This window comes from Diplotaxodon limnothrissa, linkage group LG23 (assembly GCF_057381915.1).
Source record: "Diplotaxodon limnothrissa isolate DT_005_m linkage group LG23, D_limnothrissa_male_GT1.1, whole genome shotgun sequence".
Taxonomy (NCBI): Eukaryota; Metazoa; Chordata; class Actinopteri; order Cichliformes; family Cichlidae; genus Diplotaxodon; species Diplotaxodon limnothrissa.
In genome coordinates, this window is record NC_140617.1 from 6,759,323 (window position 1) to 6,776,956 (window position 17,634).

A 17,634-nucleotide genomic window follows, 5' to 3' on the forward strand; every position below is an offset into this window, starting at 1 on the left:
TTGGTGTTCATTTTACAAATCTCAAAACCTTACCAACATCACCACTCTTTTTCATTTGGTAATCCAATTCTCAGAAGCCCAGCCATCAGTTTGTGTGTGTGTGTTTCTGTGTGTGTGACTTCCAGAAGAGCAGCAGCTCGGAATCTCTTAGTGATAAGGCATCTTCAGAGCTGAAGAAGAGTTTTGACGCAGTTGTGTTCGATGTGCTGAAGGTCACTCCTGAGGAATATGCAGTAAGTGAATTTTCTGCGTTTCTGTTACAGTCTCTTCTTTTCTGATTAACCTGCATAAATGAGGGGTTATAAATGTGCATATAAGCAAAAATCCGATGTGCTGACTTAAGACGGGAGGAGATGGGGTGATGGAGGGGGAAATGGGGTCAGAGTTTGCATCAGTAATAATTGATGATGTCTGGCAGTGGCAAGCAGCTGCTGACAGTTCCCACAGCTGCCTCTGCCCCATTTTCAGTGACTTTTCAGTGTCATCTTTGGAAAAATAATAATACTAGTAAAAAAAGAAACTCAGAACAATGTCACATTTTTGTCGAACTAGCTTTACCTTACAGGATATTCACATGAAAAGAACATAATCTTTTGAACGTCTGCAAGCTTTTTTAAATACGTGTGCTTGTCTTGTTGTGTCCCATTCCACCACAAGAGGTCACTCTTGGTCTTATTTAATCAATCCCTGATATATTAATGTCTTTCAAGGTGGTGTCAGGTAAGTAAAGGAGTCTTAGGAGTAATGGGTTGTGCATTATCACAAGCCCAATTTAAAAAAAACAAAACAAGGAAAATCAGCATTTCAGTTGTTGAATTGTTATTACATAAACCTTCTTTATGACAACATGGAACTTAGAGGAATTGTGACAAACGTTAGTTTGTGTAAATATTTCAATTTGACCAAAGTATATCTAACAGGTGCCTTTTTGCTCTCCTTCAGGGCCAGATTACACTCATGGATGCTCCTGTGTTCAAAGCCATCCAGCCAGAGGTGAGCAGTTAATGTGGAGAGGAAAAACGATGTTAACGGAATGACAATTATTTAAACTGAGTGGGAGGACTCAAGGGAGCTTTTTGCTTTACTGATGAGCAACTTTCAGTCCTTTGGGGCATTTGAAATCTTTAAAAACGTTTTCACATATATATTGTTGAAAATGTAAGACTGCACTCTCTGTCAGCAATTTAATTTAAGCAAATTTGTGGCATTGTGCATGTTAGCTAACTTGGGTTAAGCGTCAGGTTTACTTGGCTTTTATAACTTCAGAAGACACTTGAGTACCTTGTTCAACAAATGAACTTGTGCCCTTTGTTGATTATAATAAATAACTTCATCTTAGACTTAAGCATTGCCATATTTAGTTTCTGACATTCACTTAGTTTAGAATAGCAATTTGAAAAAAGGTGCATCAAAACTAGCAGTGGCCATTTAAGTGAAACGTGAAGACAGTAGACAGGTTTCTAAGAGGGGTGTAGCAGCTGGATCAGTTGTATTCAAAGCCAACCAAAACGAGTACACAAATACAACACGAATGTGCTAATTTTATTCACTGAAAGATAGAAATATTACTTCATCACAGATAGAGCTCAGTGAGTTAAAACCCTGTAGTAGTAACCAGTATTTCTAGTGGATGACTGGAAAAAAGTAGTCTACTAACAAATCCAAGAGATTTGTGCCATGAACTGAAGGGTGTGTGTAAAGAGATGACTGAGATAAAGAAAAAGACCTGTGATAAAAAGGCTAGTCATAATATTCTAATTTGTCAATATTTTTTGCCTAATTTGGAGTCGGACACTTGTCCAGTGTGCAGTCAGTGTATTCCAAAGAGCAGCGGTATTCCTGTCATCAGTCATGCTCCTGCCTCTGGTTTGCATTTTCATGTTGTTTGGGGTCACTGGCCCGTTGCAATATCAGTCCCTCTCTACAAAAACAGATCCAGGGAGTGCTGATTGTCATGGGCTTTCCTCCACAGATGCCTGACCACAAACTTGTTGAAATTTTATGGAGCACTTAAACTCAGACTGCCAAGTGCTTTGGGTCATGGTCAGATCATGCTGGGATAACATGGGTTATTAGGTTTTGTGCAAACTTGAATCCATCTAAGTTCAAGTGCAAACTGTCATCAAGGAGAAGGGGACAGAGCAAATCTGAACTCGGTGTGCATTTTTAGAAACATTTTAAAGCTTGTTATTTGTCATGATAAACCGATTAATAAATTAAAAATGAACGTAGGAAATTACGGTGGTGGCCAAGGTAACTTCTTTGTACATACGAAGTTTCTCCATTGGTGCCCCCAGACTTTTAAACCACATTATACATTAGGAATTCCCCCTTGCCATGTTTTTCCTTTTCCCTTTCATACATAGGGTACATGTGGTTTATGTCTAACTGTCATGTTTTGCAATAGTAAGCCACTGTGATCACAGCTCCCACGCTTTGTCATATGTCAGTTATGCGAAAAAAGGCCATCTGTATCTCGCGTATTCTTGCACACCTTTTCTGTTGTGAACGTTAGACCTCATGATTTGCCCCTGTTGGCTGTCAGGCCCTTTCCTGACAGACATGGATAACCTATGTTTAAGGTTGACCGCAGTGATCTTATAAAAACTGCATACAGACCACAAGCACATTGTAGCGTGGCTTAGTCTGACTCCTGCTGTGGCATATGTGCAACATTTGCATTTCTAACAGCTCATAACCTTTCTGGCCTGATATCAAGCCACGTTTTAATGAATTAGGCTTCATATAGTACAACATGCCCTTTTGAGTCTTGCAAATAGTTTGTGTTTGAGCAGTGGAAAAAGGGAAAAGAACAGACGGAAGTTCCTTAGTAGAAGCAGGCTTTGTCTGTCGTGTTTGGTTTGTTGTGAAGTACCTTGCAGACTGACGTGAAGTGGGAACGAAGGGAAAGTGAACTAGAGGCATTTGGAAAGGAGCCACTGCCCTGATTGAAGAGGCGTGCTGAGAGGGTGATGAATGCCGTAGTGTACCATATGTAGAGTGACCCAGCAGGATCTTGGCAGGTGGTAGAGTGGACTGGTAAGGCTTTTTATGCTCTCACTGTGCTTTTGTTTCAGGAAACTTGCTGAAAAAAAAAAAAAAGTACATGTCCATGCTTGAACAGAACTGAGAGTTTCCAGTGCTGTCAACCTTCTTTCCCTCCTCACAGACACATGATGGAGGAAAAAAACCAAGCGTGTGTGTTCAGGCACTCCTGCTAGTTCGCTCTGTTCACTGGCCAAATAGGAAACTGTTAAATTACTTTTTTTTTTTTTTTTCTTAAGTTGTGTAATCTTGCCTTTTTTTTTTCTTTTTTTTTTCTTCCCCCAAACCTACGCTCCTCAAAAAAATTAAAGGAAAAGTTTTTAATCGATGTATAGCATGAACTCGATTAAACATCTGGGATATCGATCTGGTCAGTTAAGTAGCAGAGGGGGTTGTTAATCTGTTTCAACTGTTTTAGTGTTAATGAAATTAACAGCAGGTCCACTAGACACAACACCCAAAAAAGGAATGCCTTTACGGGTGGCGGCCACTATCATTTTTTTCCTTTCTCATCTGTTCTGAGTGTTGACTAGTTTTGCATTTGGCTAAAGTCAGTGTCGCGAGGCGCTCAGGTACTCCAGCTCCCCAGGACGGCACATCAATATTCAGTTTATCGCCAGAAGGTTTGCCGTGTCTCCTGGCATGGTCTCAAGAGCATGGAGAGAGGCAGTTACTCTAGGAGAGCTGGACAGGGCTGTAGAAGGTCAAAACCCATCAGTGGGACGGTTTCTGCCCCTTTGTTCAATGGGGAACAGGATGAGCTCTATAAAATGACCTCTAGCAGGGCACTAGCATGTTGTACGTGCCCGTCTGCACTAATTGCTGGATCTCATCTGCCCTTTAAACTTAAATTTCCTTTTTATGGAACAGGACAGAGTTGCAAAGAGCCAAATTTGGCGAGAGATGACTCAATACTCTGTGCCAGTGCATGACGGCTTAATGACCTATGCCACAATTCCAGTACTTTGGAGTAAAGGTTCTACCTGAAATGTCTCAGGATGTAGAAAACGGCTGTTTACATTCTGGTTCGTAACCACAGACCCAGCTCTCTTATCTCATCATCTGTCATCACAAGTGATTCTCAGTGGGTCAGGTTGACCCAGCCTTCCCTTTAACTCGATGTTTTCTCCTTGGGCAAGTTCAATGGAAATGTGCACTTGGTGGTGATTGTGTTCCAGGGAGAGAACTAAACCTAGCGGAAGCATCTGAAGTCGTATCGATGTGCAGAAGGAAATTACTTTAAATGGTGCATTTAAAGCAAAATGCTTTGATTTAATTTTTTTTTAAATGTAATTTCCTATAGATGTCTTTATGGCAGTTTTTACATTAGATAATCCAAGCTTGTCCAATAGCAGTTTCATGGTTGAGCTGCTCTGTTCTTCCAGTCCTGCACTTAATTAACTAATAACTTCCCTAACTACATTAAATTGGCTGAAATGACCATAAAGTAGCTGTGACTTGACCTTTTGGTGTTTGTGTTCTAGCTTTTTTGCTTTCCTCTCTCCATAAACACATCATAACTGTCTTAACATAATAATGTGAGAGCTGGTGTGAGACAGTAGGCCACAGAGAGAAACTTGCATGCATACATGACACACAAGCAGATATTCTGGCATGACCTTGCAATATTTGCCCCAGACAATATTATAGTAGAACAGAGCTTCTCAGTAATTTGTGTATCTTGGTCATGACGTAAAGAGAGAGCCTGAGAGGTCTAGCCAAGTTATCTGGATGAAGAAGAAAAGATAAGTCTGTCACAATAGCTATAAAAGATTACACGGGACCCGTGGATATATACAGCAAAAATGGTGTGGAGAGATGCTATAATGTCTGGCCAGCCACTTTGAACAGGAAACATAGTTTATTCTATTTATCTTTTGATTGGAAAAGCAGCGTGAGCGTCAGGTTTAAGAGATCAGAGTATAACATGTCTGTCCTTCACAGCAAACACAGAATGTAAACACATCTGCTTCTTATGATGCGTAAGTGACAGCTCATAAACCTCTGCCAGACCTGAGGGTTGTTGTAATTTACTTCCACTACGTAATGGACCCTCATCAATGCAGTACAAAGAGAAATTAACAGAGCTTGAGAGCATTGTCAGTGTCTTTGTGCTCAGTTTGGAGCACAGGTATAAATAATGGAAACACCAGAAGATATTTATTTTTTTTCAATGGTAAAATAATCTATACTGCAGACCAGACTGAGCTACAACCCCCAAATGAATTTCTGTTATGTTCCTTGGCTGTTGGTTTGCCATTAAAGTGACAAGATGGATCACAGAGAGAGCGGGAGGAATGGATGTGGGGGTCTTGTTGCAAATCTTTTTCTCTCATTTGAACTTACAAAGTATTGACTACTAATGGATTTTAGCATTGGCTGGTGTTTATTGTTTGAACTGGAATGTATAGCTGCTTGCTATAGTATGGTTGATCAGCTGACAAAAGGGGGAAAAGTAAAATTTAAAAAAAAGGTAAATTATAGATGAATTTAGGTGAAATAAAGTGACAGTGGCTGACTTTTTCACCCTTCGTTTTCTCAGTTTTTCAGTCCCAGCAGGGTATTTCTAATTTCATAATCAGATCTCCAGCTGGATATTATGAAATAAAAGCTGCGGGGGAAAAGTAGTTGAGTGATGCAGAGCGGATTGAGAGGCAGAGGGTTGCCTTTTTGTTTTTAACACACAGTCATGACAACAGCCAAGTACGTAATTTTGTGGCTTTGGCTGGCAGGTTTTGCTCCAATTCTCAGGGAACTATCAGATTGCATTTTACGTACCGCTGAAAAGTATGTCAGATCCTCACGTCTGAGAACCCAGAGCAGAAATCCTCAGAACAGGCTGACTTGTAGTTGGATGCAAGTTATGTTTGTCTTTCTCAGGCCTATCTTGGCTTAGTCTCTTCCAGCCCTGGATGCCAGATAAAGTAACATTTTCTAAAACGTTTCCCCCCCTTTTGCTGTCCATACAATTACAACTATAAGAGAAGCATCACGTAAAAGTTTCTGTAGGTCCCTGTAGATCTGCACAGTAATGTAATGTAGAGATTAAACTTTTATTGCTGCACAACAAACGCCGGGGGAAATCTTTTTTACACTGCAGCCTGTCAGCATGATGATCTGGACATGTTGATCACAATGAAAGCTGGAGAAAATAATGCTTTGGTAGTAGAGACAGAAGAACCACATGGACAAATTTTCCATGGTCAGAGATGATTTAGTCCAGTTTTACTGCAATATGGTCTTAATTATATTTGATTTTTGTGTAAGCATATATCATCTTTGACAAATACAGTTTGATGTCTTCTTTATAGCAACACGGCTTCTTCTGGTTTGAGTATAATAAAGCATAAAATGCGTGTACTGAATTACATAAATAAATGTACTTTTAGAAAAGTAATTCTTTCCACGGTGTGTGCATAGCCAGGTAATGGGGGCTGCTGCTGCTGGCTTGAGTTCCTGCCAAGTCTATAGTTCATGACTGTCTGAGATGAATGTATTTTTTTATTTTTTTATTTTTTTGTCTTAAGACAACAGAAACAAAATAGCAAATCAATAGATTCTAAACTCTCGATCGGCACACAGACAACCAGAGTCCAGTATCGGCCCTCCTGTCACTTAAACTCTTATCTCTACAGTCTCCTCTCTGCTTTTATCAAGCTTCATTTCAGTTTCACTGCCTCCCCTTTCTCATGTTACTTCTCTTTCCGTTCTGTTTCTCATCTTCATCAGCTCTTCCTTTCTTGGCCTGTGGGCTTTAACTGTTTCCTTGCATCTCGACAGGTTTCCAGTAGATAAAAGAATTTTAAAAAAGGAAGTGCTGTGATAGCTCACGCGAGCTCATCGCGAATGGTGGCCAAGCAGCAGCTTATAGTTTTATTTAGCTTTTGCTAAACAAACCAAGTCAAACTTTGGTGATTATGAAGATGTATGTGGTCCGTTTTTTAAGAAGTTTTAAGATTGTTGTGGCTGATGATGGTGTCTCATTTATTTTAATGTCTTTGGTTGATGATACCCTTTAAACCACCTCGGCTATTGTTTGTCACTTGTAGGTCGTATAATCAATCGTTCAGCCAGAGGTGACTTCAGATTTCTTTAACAGCTCTTAGTTTAAGTGTACAGACCCAAGAATGTAAATGTATCTGGCTCCTATCAGCCCCACGGGACTGCGCTTTAATGAAAATGCTGCTCAGCCAGACCAGCGTGTGGAAACGACAGGCTGTCTGTGGTTTGGCGTAGCAGACGTTTTTTTTTCTTTCTTTCTTTTACTGCACTCTTTTACTGCAGAATTTTAAACCCTCTCCTTACCAGAGCTGCTTTGTGAAAGCCCTTCTCTAAACACTCAACTGTTGTCAGAGTTTGTGGTGCCTTAGTGTGTAATGAGGCTATAAAGGACCTAGGAAAAATAAAGGGAATAAAATCCTAATGGCCTAATGGTCTCACATGAGGAAACTGGACTTAAATGATTTCAAACACGGATGGGTGGTTAAATTAGAAGACTGGCCCAGGTGGTTTAGTGATGAAGGTTTTGTACAAGTTGTTTAAATTTTGTCGCCTTCCCGAGTGACGACAAAACACCAACGTCTGTCTGTATGCCCCCTTTTCAGGTGTTCAGCCTACCTGGGTGGGCAAGTGGTGGTTTGAGCACACTAGCGCTACCACTTCCTAACTGTGTGTTTGTTTTAGGAGTCATCACCAAAGTTATGTGGAAGTGAAGGAGAGAAAAATGATTGGCATTATGTCAGGACACAAGGAAGCAATTATTTGAAAAGGACTGATGTAAAATAAACAATTAGGGCACTATTTTAGCTGTATCCTGTGACGGGGACGGCACAGTTAAACACACCGGAGTCCCCGCGTGGTCTAATAAAACCTTGTGGGAAGATGCTGTGTTAGGGTTTCTGCAGTGTTTTATTTTACAGCCTCACTGCTGTGCCTGCATCTTTGCTCCATTGCACTCCTTTTTCCTTTACTTGTATCCTCATCCTGACTCAGGCAAAATGGATCCCAAGCATCACCTCGCCCACGCACGAGTGTCTGCTTTTAACATCTGTATTTGATATGTTGTATCTTTGCTCCCACCGGCGGATTCAGCTTGGAGACTCACCGTTGAACGAGCACAGCTTCTCTTTAGAAGTAGACACGGTGATACGGTCCAGTTCAGGGAGCTGCGAGCAGTTGGGTGGAGATTGCTACTTCCAGACAGTCTGACTGCCTCACAGGGGGTATTGTGTGGGGGAGCAGCAGTCTCTTTCAGCTGCTTATATTGTAGCCTAACTCAGCCATGCTGGCAGGGATTAGCAGGAGAGCTTGCACAACATTTTTCCTACTGTTATGTCAGTGTCCCTGGATTGTGGACAGCCTGCAGGGGCCATACGAGGTCCCGGGTTCCTGTTGCAGTGCAGTGTGTGGTCTCCAGCTTTACCTAATCGCTGAGGACATCAGCAGAAAGCCACACTCACTCTGGCCTGGTATTCAGAAAGAAATTGGTCTTTTAGGAGGGGATTTTCTTTGTTTACCTTCCAAAAATCACTTTTTTTCCCTTTCAATAACATGTACCCTAATTATTTTCCAAAGCAGCTGAAGCTGCTGCTCCTCTTTGTGCTGAAGTGATTAATTGAGAATGTTTTGACAGAAAATCAGTGAGCAGGCATTTCAGTTGCCCACATTAAAATGATCCACGATGACAAAAGCCATTCCAGTGCTAATTACATCCTCTTACATGTGTGTCAGTACTTTTACATTTTAGTGTCTTTATGTTTTTAAGCTCAGCAAAATACATTGCTTGTGCTTATTTAAATCCTCAGTGTGCAACAATTGCACCTTTGCACCAAAATGTCTTAATTTAAATTGTTACCATTGTTCTGTGCTTTGGTTTTGCCACGGCACAACTGCCATCAGTTGGTTGAAGTGAGCATCAGATTTATTTTTAATGACACAAAAAGAGGAAAAATGACTAGAAAAACAATGATTAGAAGCTAACACTTAAGTTTTTTCTGTTTTGCTACTTTGTTTTTTTTGTCTGGTCTTGACTGTCTTTGCACCCCTTTACGAAGAATCCTTTTAAGTCTTTGATAATATTCATCTGGATTGAGAGGCACACATTTTGCATCAGTTTAAAGAAAAGTTGACGTTATTCATTTTACACTCATTTGTTGTCAAAGGCAATTGTTTACAACATGCTGTCCTCGTTCTTCACTGAATCCTTGAATGCTTGTTGCTAATACCTTCCTTGAGGTGTTGTTTGTCTGTTATCGAAAGCGGTGAGTTTAGAACATGGATAAGCTTACCAGCAGGTAATTTGTATCCATCAATTTATTGTTCAGGAGACTAATTATTTTTGAAGATCCTCGTCTAGATGAAAACGTGTATCAGTGGAAAGCGCAGACTTTACTGATGAAGAACATGTTGTTTTGGGCAGCAGTTCATTAATCTGTCCGAACCTTTGCCTCGATCTTGTCTTCAGCGGTTTTCCCGTTCTCATCTGTGTTTTTCTCCTCTTACGTTGTGCTCCCTACCTCTGGTACTCTCCCCACAGTGTGACCCTGACTAGACTGTTAAATACATCAAATAAAATGCTGGCGTATGCAAAAAAAGATCTGTGACTCGCTACATAATCTTTATTTCCCCGATTCTGTGATTTCAGGAGCTGTCAAGTTGTGGCTGGAACAAGAAGGAGAAGCACAGCTCTGCTCCAAATGTTGTGGCCTTTACCTGCAGGTTCAACCAGGTGAGACGGGGATCACCATTTACACTTATTGCCCTTTTATTTCAAATCATTCTAAAGCCTCAACAGAGAAAGAAGGAAAAAAGGATGAGAAACAGTCCTGCTCTAAGTTTATAGATTTATGTGTCTTGGCTATCCAGGAATGGAGGGAATAAAGTTCTTCTTTCCACCGCATCCCCTGCTTTCATTCTTCCATGTACCAAATCATCAACTTTGCTTTCCCAGAGGTGGTTGTTTTAAACTGTTTGTCATGGCAGCTCTTTATAGTCCCTTATGTCACCTCCCTGCTATTGACAGAGTTATATATATATCATAAATGGTCCCCAGGTGATGCTGCTTTGAGGAAAAGTAGCTTTTGTTTTTTTTTTCCCCTTCATTTTTTCTTGTCCTTGGTTTTTCCTTCTTTCTGGCATTCATGGGGTTTTGCATGTGTGCTTGTAGGAGTGCGTCTGGCTTGATCCCTCAGTGCCCCGTGACATCATCAAACAGGAAGTTGTTGGTAATGCTTCAAGGGGTAGCGGTGCCCTTTAATCCACTTCCAGTGTTTCTGCCAAATTCCTCTGGGACCCTCTTTACTGCCCTCCAGTACTAATATGAGATTATCTAACTGGAATGCGTTGCTGTGGAAACTTCTCCATGTATAGCACACCCCAAACAGGGATTCAAGATGTTAGCTGAACACACACAGCTGCCGGCAGCCAAGGAAAATGAGCTTTTTGGATAATGGAACCTGGACTGGGAGGACAGAGAGTCCCAGAAAGCCCCGTAATTGAGTTAAAGCCATATTCTCTGTCCTCCGGTCTTTGTTTTGTTGGCACACTGCTTTCGGAGCCAGTGAAGCAGAAAAGAATTGGCTAGCTCATTTGATACAATATGATGAGTGCACTTTAATCGTTCTTTAGTTTTCTGTAGAGACAAATTGGGACCTTTTTATTGAATAAACAAGGAATCAGATGGTTAATAAAGATGTAATGGTCATGAACCTAAACAAATTAGAATTGTTGTGATTTTTTTTTTTTTTTTTTATTTTTTTTTTTTTTTCCCTCCCGAACTCATCTTTACTATGGAACATACGTTAGCAGCACATCTGGATCATACCATCATCAGCTGCGGTTCCCATCGTTAGCCAAATCTTGGTCTCGATCCTTTATTTTTCTCTCCTCAGGTCATTAGTTGGTCACTCCACATATCAGCTCATGTTTGGATCTGTCTGCTTCCTCTTATTTATGATTATTGAGATCTTGGGGCCTTGTAGCTCCATCTGGAGGCATTGATACGGTCATAAACACAGTCCCGAAAACATCATCGTTGTTTCAAGGCATACCCTTACAGACACGGCCCTGTCTGGGAAGCCCTCTCTCAGGCACACTTGAGCACTTTGTGAATGCAACTATCTAGAGCGCTGTTGTCATGAGTGATCTCATCATTGCACAGTTTTTGAGGCCAAAGCAGACACAGGCACATGCTCTGTAACGAACCCCAAAGGGATCGTGATTTTTGGAGCCATGCTCCGTCCAGATTGACCTCAGATATCAAGTTAGACCGCTGAGGAACCTAAATGTGAAGCTACAGCATGCTTTGCTCCCAGATTGGAATCAAATTTAGTCATTTACTGGAAAGTCTTTTCTACTGCATAGATGAGGCGAAAGTTAAATGTAACAGGATTTCAGTTTTTCATTTTGAAAGTGGGAGCTGCTTCTTTATGGGAGGTCATTTCCTCAAAGCAGTAGATGAATATTAAAGTGGACGCCAGTGGAGTCGGGGTCCACCATCTGTGCTGTGTGTCTTCTGTCCATTTTCATCATCCTTTCCCATAAAGCTTAATGTGAAACGGTGAAAATTAAAAGCACACGGCTCTGTTTCCTGTCAATGCTACCTCATAGTAATATGTGTTTATATGAGCTCCTCACCTCACCTCTGAAACAAGTCTCAGTGCTGTTTCCAGGAAAAAGTCTGCAGAGACAGCTATAGGTTAGGATTTATGCACAGCCTGACTGTTTAAAAGCACAGTGAAGCTGCCGCACACACACACTGAATTTGTAGATGGAGACACACAAAAAGGAACGTTGACCACATAGGCAAAGCCAGTTAATGTGCAAGTGGAAAAGTCAGAAAGTAATTCAGAAACTGAAAGAGATAAAGAGTTTTGTGTTCGACGAAACAGTAGGGATGGTCAGTCTTCGTCTCTTATCAGAACACAATGTGCAGACAGCTGTTGGCTTTGAAGCCCTTAGAGCCCTGTGGCGTTGAAGCTAACTTCCCCTCCCATTACCCCTCTTCTTCTTTTACTCTTCTCCCTTTTCCTCTTTCCATTCTCTTCTTCTCCCAGGAGCTTAAACACTGATTGATTCACTGACTTGTCTGTCTGCGTGCATGTGTAATCAGAGCTCTGGTTTGCCAGCGCTCTCCCTAAAGAGACAGGTTTCCGACATCATTCTCGGTCTAGCCAACTACTCTAAAGACACGTATTCCCTGTTTCCTCCTGCTTTCTTAGCTGAAGTATCAGGAGTTGTCGTGCGTATCCCTTGTGCATCAGCTGGATTTTTCTCTGAAGGTCTTTCTTTTACTCTAGAGCTAATTTCCAATTGACTAATGTAGCGTTTCTGCAGTTTGCCATGCGCTCTGCTGCTCTGCTTTATAACCGTTTTAATTAAGAGTTGTCACACAGGTCTTCAAGTCTTGGCTCTCGATTCAAAATCAGGAGATTTTGTGAAGCAGAACTACCCTTTGTCCCTACTTGAAAGGGATTTTCTGTAATACTTGGTCATTTGTAGTCCTTGTTTGTGAGTATTTTTTTTTGTTTGTTTTCTTTTCTTTTCTAGACAAGTTTCTGGGTGGTACGAGAGATCCTCCATGCACAGACGTTGAAGATCAGAGCCGAGGTGCTGAGTCTGTATATTCGCACTGCCAAGGTACACAAGTCCACCCAGGACATGACTTTGTTTTATCCACACGAATGTTTGCTGTACCAATTCAACTTCATGTATGTTTGATGTACTCTACTACTACTCACAGAAACTGTGTGACATGAACAACCTCCATGCGGTAATGGCAGTGGTGTCAGCGTTACAAAGTGCTCCCATCTTCAGGCTAACCAAAACTTGGGCGGTGAGTAATATTTGCTGTGCTTTGATGTCACAAGTTTATTAGTAGAGTGCTGTCAATAAGCAGGAATTTCCCCAAAGCCTGCACCAAAACACTGGACACATAAACGGAGAATAATAAAAGTAGCACAAGTGACATGGCGTAATGAATAAAAGAGTTAAAACTTTCAGAAACTTTAATTTCACAAGGAAAATGAGACGTTAACAAATACACTTCCCTTGAACTCTGATTACTTTTAGAAAGATGTCAGCGTCTCAGTGAAATGCCAAGTATCTGTACACGAACTTGACACGATCTTTATGGATGGTGAACATTTTGAATTCATTATTCAATTTTAAATCAGTGTCTGTTTTACAAACATGTCTGTCAGTGTTCTCAGCGAAGATGTAGAAGTTACATAATAACATAATGATGTTGTGATGTAATGCTGGAAATTTCTTGAACTCTGGTCTGCAAAACCACAGGAGGTTCTTTTAAAAATATTTTTATGGTAAACTCTTTCCACTTGTACATCTTAGCCCTAATTTGTTCCCTCCTTATCCCTGTCTTCGTGTGTAGTTACTTAATCGTAAGGACAAGGCAACGTTTGACCGGCTTGATTACCTGATGTCCAAAGAAGACAACTATAAACGCCTGAGAGACTACATCAGCAGCCAGAGCATGGTTTCTTGCATACCATACCTAGGTAACAGACACAAATCTACATGCATGCATAGCGGGTAACTACTGCACCCCCCCCCCCCCCCCCCCCCCCTTCTTACGAAAGGTGAAGTTTTAGTCTAATATAGGTCTGTGCAAAAAAGCTTGCACCCCCCCTCATTTCTTTATATTTTACTTCCAAGAAATAAAGCTTTTTTTTTCTCTTGTGTTGAGGAAGAAATGGTAGTTGGAGGAAAAATTTGTTAAATTGCTATCAGACTATGTTCAGATGGATTTTTTCCCCCCCGGTAAAACCAATGAGCTATGAACCCTGTAAGCACAAAAAGGCATCCAACCCAAGGGATGGACATATAAAGAGATGGGGACACATTTTGTGTTACTGTGACACACTGCCTGTAGAAAAGTGCTTAAAGATAACAATTTGACAGTATCTTATTCACCAAAGCTGATATCCAAAGAGCTATTAGTCAAACGTATATCTCAGATGAACAGCAGATGAACAGTATTTGAAAGTCATGAAATGAGGAAATACAAATCCAGCAAAGACCTGACACAGGACCTGTGGAGTACATCTGGCCCTTCAGTCGATCCATTTACTGTTTGCCAAAGCCTCATTAGTAATGGTCTCAGTGGATGGGTGGTTGTCAAGAAGCCATTCTTAAGAAAGAGAAACGGGGAGAAACGCCTGATGCATGCCAAATTACACATGAACTGGACTGAAAATCAGTGGCAACAGGTCTGATGGAGTGATGAATCCAAACTTGAAAGCTTTCATTCAGATCATCTGCGGTATGTACGACGGGGTCGCGCAAGAGGTACAACAGTCCTATAGGAAGCCTGGAGAACTATCCCTGAAGACTACTTAAATTACCAGAAAGCTGAGCTAAAAGAGTTCAGACTGTGTTTAAGAATAAAACTGGTCATACCAAATACGGATTTTTGAAGACAAAACCCCTTTTGTCTTTTTATACTGTATTTCCACTTATGTTTGCTCATTTAAAAAAAAAATCACTACACCCATTTCCAGTTTTCCTTTCAAAATCTAAAGAAATGATGAGGCTTAGCACTTTTGCCTGATTTTGATTTCTAGAAATCAACAATGGCAAAAGATGAAATAAAAGTTAATGTTGGTCTGGTTTAAGCTAGAGAAGCTGATGCGATGTAGGAGTTTTGCTTTGAAAGCACTTTTATTTCCAACCATAAACTTTGGATTAAAAAAAAAAAGGCAGTTGGAAGTCCAGATTTCCATTTTAGCATTTTTGCTGACTCAACACAACACCACATGTTTTATCCAAATTGCTCATATGCTGTAAATTAAAAATTGATCCATGTAGATATAAAGCGAGGAATAAATGGGTGACTAGAGAGTTATTGTATTTGCTTGTACAACAGGTGCAAGGTGGTTTATTCCAACATTTGAGTGTGAGTAATGTTCTTGAGTAACATCAAACCTTATGTATCTCAATAGTTTGTTACACCATGGGAGACTAGATGTTGTGCATTTTAAAAACTTTTTATTTAGCAATAGTATTTTTTTAATCACCTCTGTTTGACACAGTGTGTACCATATAACCAAAAGGATTGAAGATGCATTTCTAAATAACTTTGAACTTGCTCAATAATTTAGCCCTTCTCTGCAGAAGTAGCCGTAATGGTTCTAGTGACTCACATATTTGGGATTTTTATCATCGTCTATAAAAATTTCAATGGAAAACACTAAAATAAACAAAAATAAATAATCCCTAGTTTACTTTTAGTATCCATTAAGATGCCTTGCACTCAGCTTCTTATCTTTATGGGCTAAAGGTTACTTTAATGATAAGCGTCTGGGTTTGAAAAGCCAAACTTCCCTCCTGCGTTTGTCTTTACGTCACTACGACAATCATTTGTCAGTCAGTAAGCAGTAAGCTGTCTGTTTCCTCAGAAGCTTTCGCATCTTTGTAACACATCATTGATTCCCCCCCCCCTCCCTTTGGCTTAATGGTGAATGTTGAGCATAAATTTTCTGCTCTCTTATGAAAAATCAAAGTTCCCTTTAGCAGGAACAAACACATGAATCACTAGGACATGTTAAAAAGGTTTTGTTTTTTTCCTTCCCTTGAATATTCATATTCCTTTTTCCCTCTGGCTCCACGGTATGACATCACACAGGAATCCCTTTACGAGTTGCAAGGAAAACGTTCATGCCATGTGTGTGGTTTTATAGCTGAACTGTTTGTTCTTGTTTTGACTTCAGGTTGGCTAAATAACTTTTTTAAAACCTACCGCAGTCCCCCCCCTTTCAATCAGCCTTGTATCATAGCTACCTCTGTGTGATTCAGACTTGGACACTCAAGTATGCACAAACAAACAGACACAAGGAAATACGCAGCGCGCAAGAGTCTGTTTGCCATTAAAGAAAGTTTAGGTGACCCATTTTCCCACACTGCTCCATCATGGATGTCTGTAAAACAATAAGACAAATGCACATCTAAACTGTGTCGTCATTGTGTATATGTTAATCAAAAGGAAACTTACTTTTCGGTAAGCTTTTGTCATTCGTCATTTGTTGCTCTGTCTTGGGGTGGGGATTTCTAGGGCATATATGTGGGAGTTGCATGGTCTTTCCTTACAGTATAAACTTGTCTATGATGCTTGTGGATGTGTGACCAACTAACTGGCTGCCTCAGGACTGGATCGAGCCAACCTGGCGCTCAAGAGAAAGAGAAATTGCCACTTTCTTGCTCCTGCACATTTCCCTTAATCGTAAATTCTCCCGATTCCTCCAGGGTGGAGAAAACGGGAATGAATGAGCAGGAGACTGAAAGTCGCAGTGCTTGTTCCAGAGCATCACTCCCAGCTAAGTGTTGGGTGTGCTTAAGGAATAAATTTGTGTTTGGTTTCTCTTGATGTTCGCATATTGACCTCTCTGGTGTCTAAACACAGAACCTGCTGAATTTGAGTGTTGCCGTAAATTAAAGTCCCAACTTAGAACAGAGGGCTGAAATTACCATGTTGTTGTTGTTTGTTTGTTTTTCTTACCAAAAGGTTTTGTTTCCTAAACTTTATTTGAATGGCTTCTTGACATGTTTGTGACTGTGCTCAATTTCCATTATTTTTGGGTGTGATGCCTATCACTGGCAATAAACGGTCTGGAGAAAGAGCCATGTGTTGGCTCTACAGTGACACATTTGTGCTGAACTGTGTATATGCGCAACAGTCTGATCTCTGACCTACTATTAGGTTTGGCAGACATTGCTGCCTCCTGTCTAAGCTCACATCCTTGATCTCTAGCAAATCGTGTAGGGACAAAGAGCCCATAGAAACATATGGGTTAACTCTAGGAATAAAGCCATTCATGCAGTTTAAAATAGTTCCTGTCCTTTCACCTTCACCTTGTCTAGCAAAAGCAGTATATCAGTAGCAAAACTTTGCCACCAGTGTCTTTGGTGTTGCTAAACACTGCTCGACAAGTGATCTAATATCTAATACAGGATCATAGGTACTGTACACATGGAAGAAAATAAAACCTATTTGATTTGCATCTGATTTTAAACGCTAAAAATAATAAAGTTTTCGATTTCAATTACACAATTGAACCAACAGCTGTTGGCCGCGATCTGCTTGGTTGCACAAACGGATTAAAAATATCCTTTGTGTTCGTGTAGCTTGGTGCTACACTTCTCTGAACAGGATGTCACTGATAAAGAGCTCGTTAATATTTATGATAGTCCCAGTGTAATTTTATTAATGCGATGCTGTAGCGTGTATTTTCAGTTTTTGGCCTCTTGTTAGGGGAGAGAGATTTTTACAGAATGCCAGAATTGAGCTCAGTGGTGCTCCAACTCCAGCTTGCTGTTGCTGAGTAGTGGTAGCTGTGGGACACGAGCATCAGCGTTTGGAATAACTAATGTAATGGAAAACAGCAAGTTAAAAGTGTCAAATATCTCACATCAAAAATCCTGCCAGCGGGGTTGGGGCCGGGAGGTTTTCATAACCAATTCCTGTAACCTACAGTCCTCTGTGTCAGGCTCTAGTACGGCTAGTCCTCATCTGCCCCGGACCTTTAGAGCGCAAAGCTTCGGTCTGCTCTGACTTACAGTTCTTCTAAAAGAAGAGTC

General features: G+C 40.7%; 1 protein-coding gene across 1 annotated transcript in view; it reads left to right on the top strand.

Annotated features, from left to right (window-relative positions):
* The window catches only part of ralgps2 (Ral GEF with PH domain and SH3 binding motif 2), a 70,529-nt gene that overhangs the window by 24,846 nt on the left and 28,049 nt on the right, over positions 1–17,634 (top strand). The window contains exons 4-9 of the mRNA XM_085347251.1: positions 126–233; positions 943–993; positions 9,689–9,772; positions 12,592–12,681; positions 12,785–12,877; positions 13,433–13,559. Of these exons, the coding sequence (XP_085203377.1) occupies positions 126–233; positions 943–993; positions 9,689–9,772; positions 12,592–12,681; positions 12,785–12,877; positions 13,433–13,559 (553 nt within the window). The remainder of the gene's footprint in view (positions 1–125; positions 234–942; positions 994–9,688; positions 9,773–12,591; positions 12,682–12,784; positions 12,878–13,432; positions 13,560–17,634) is intronic.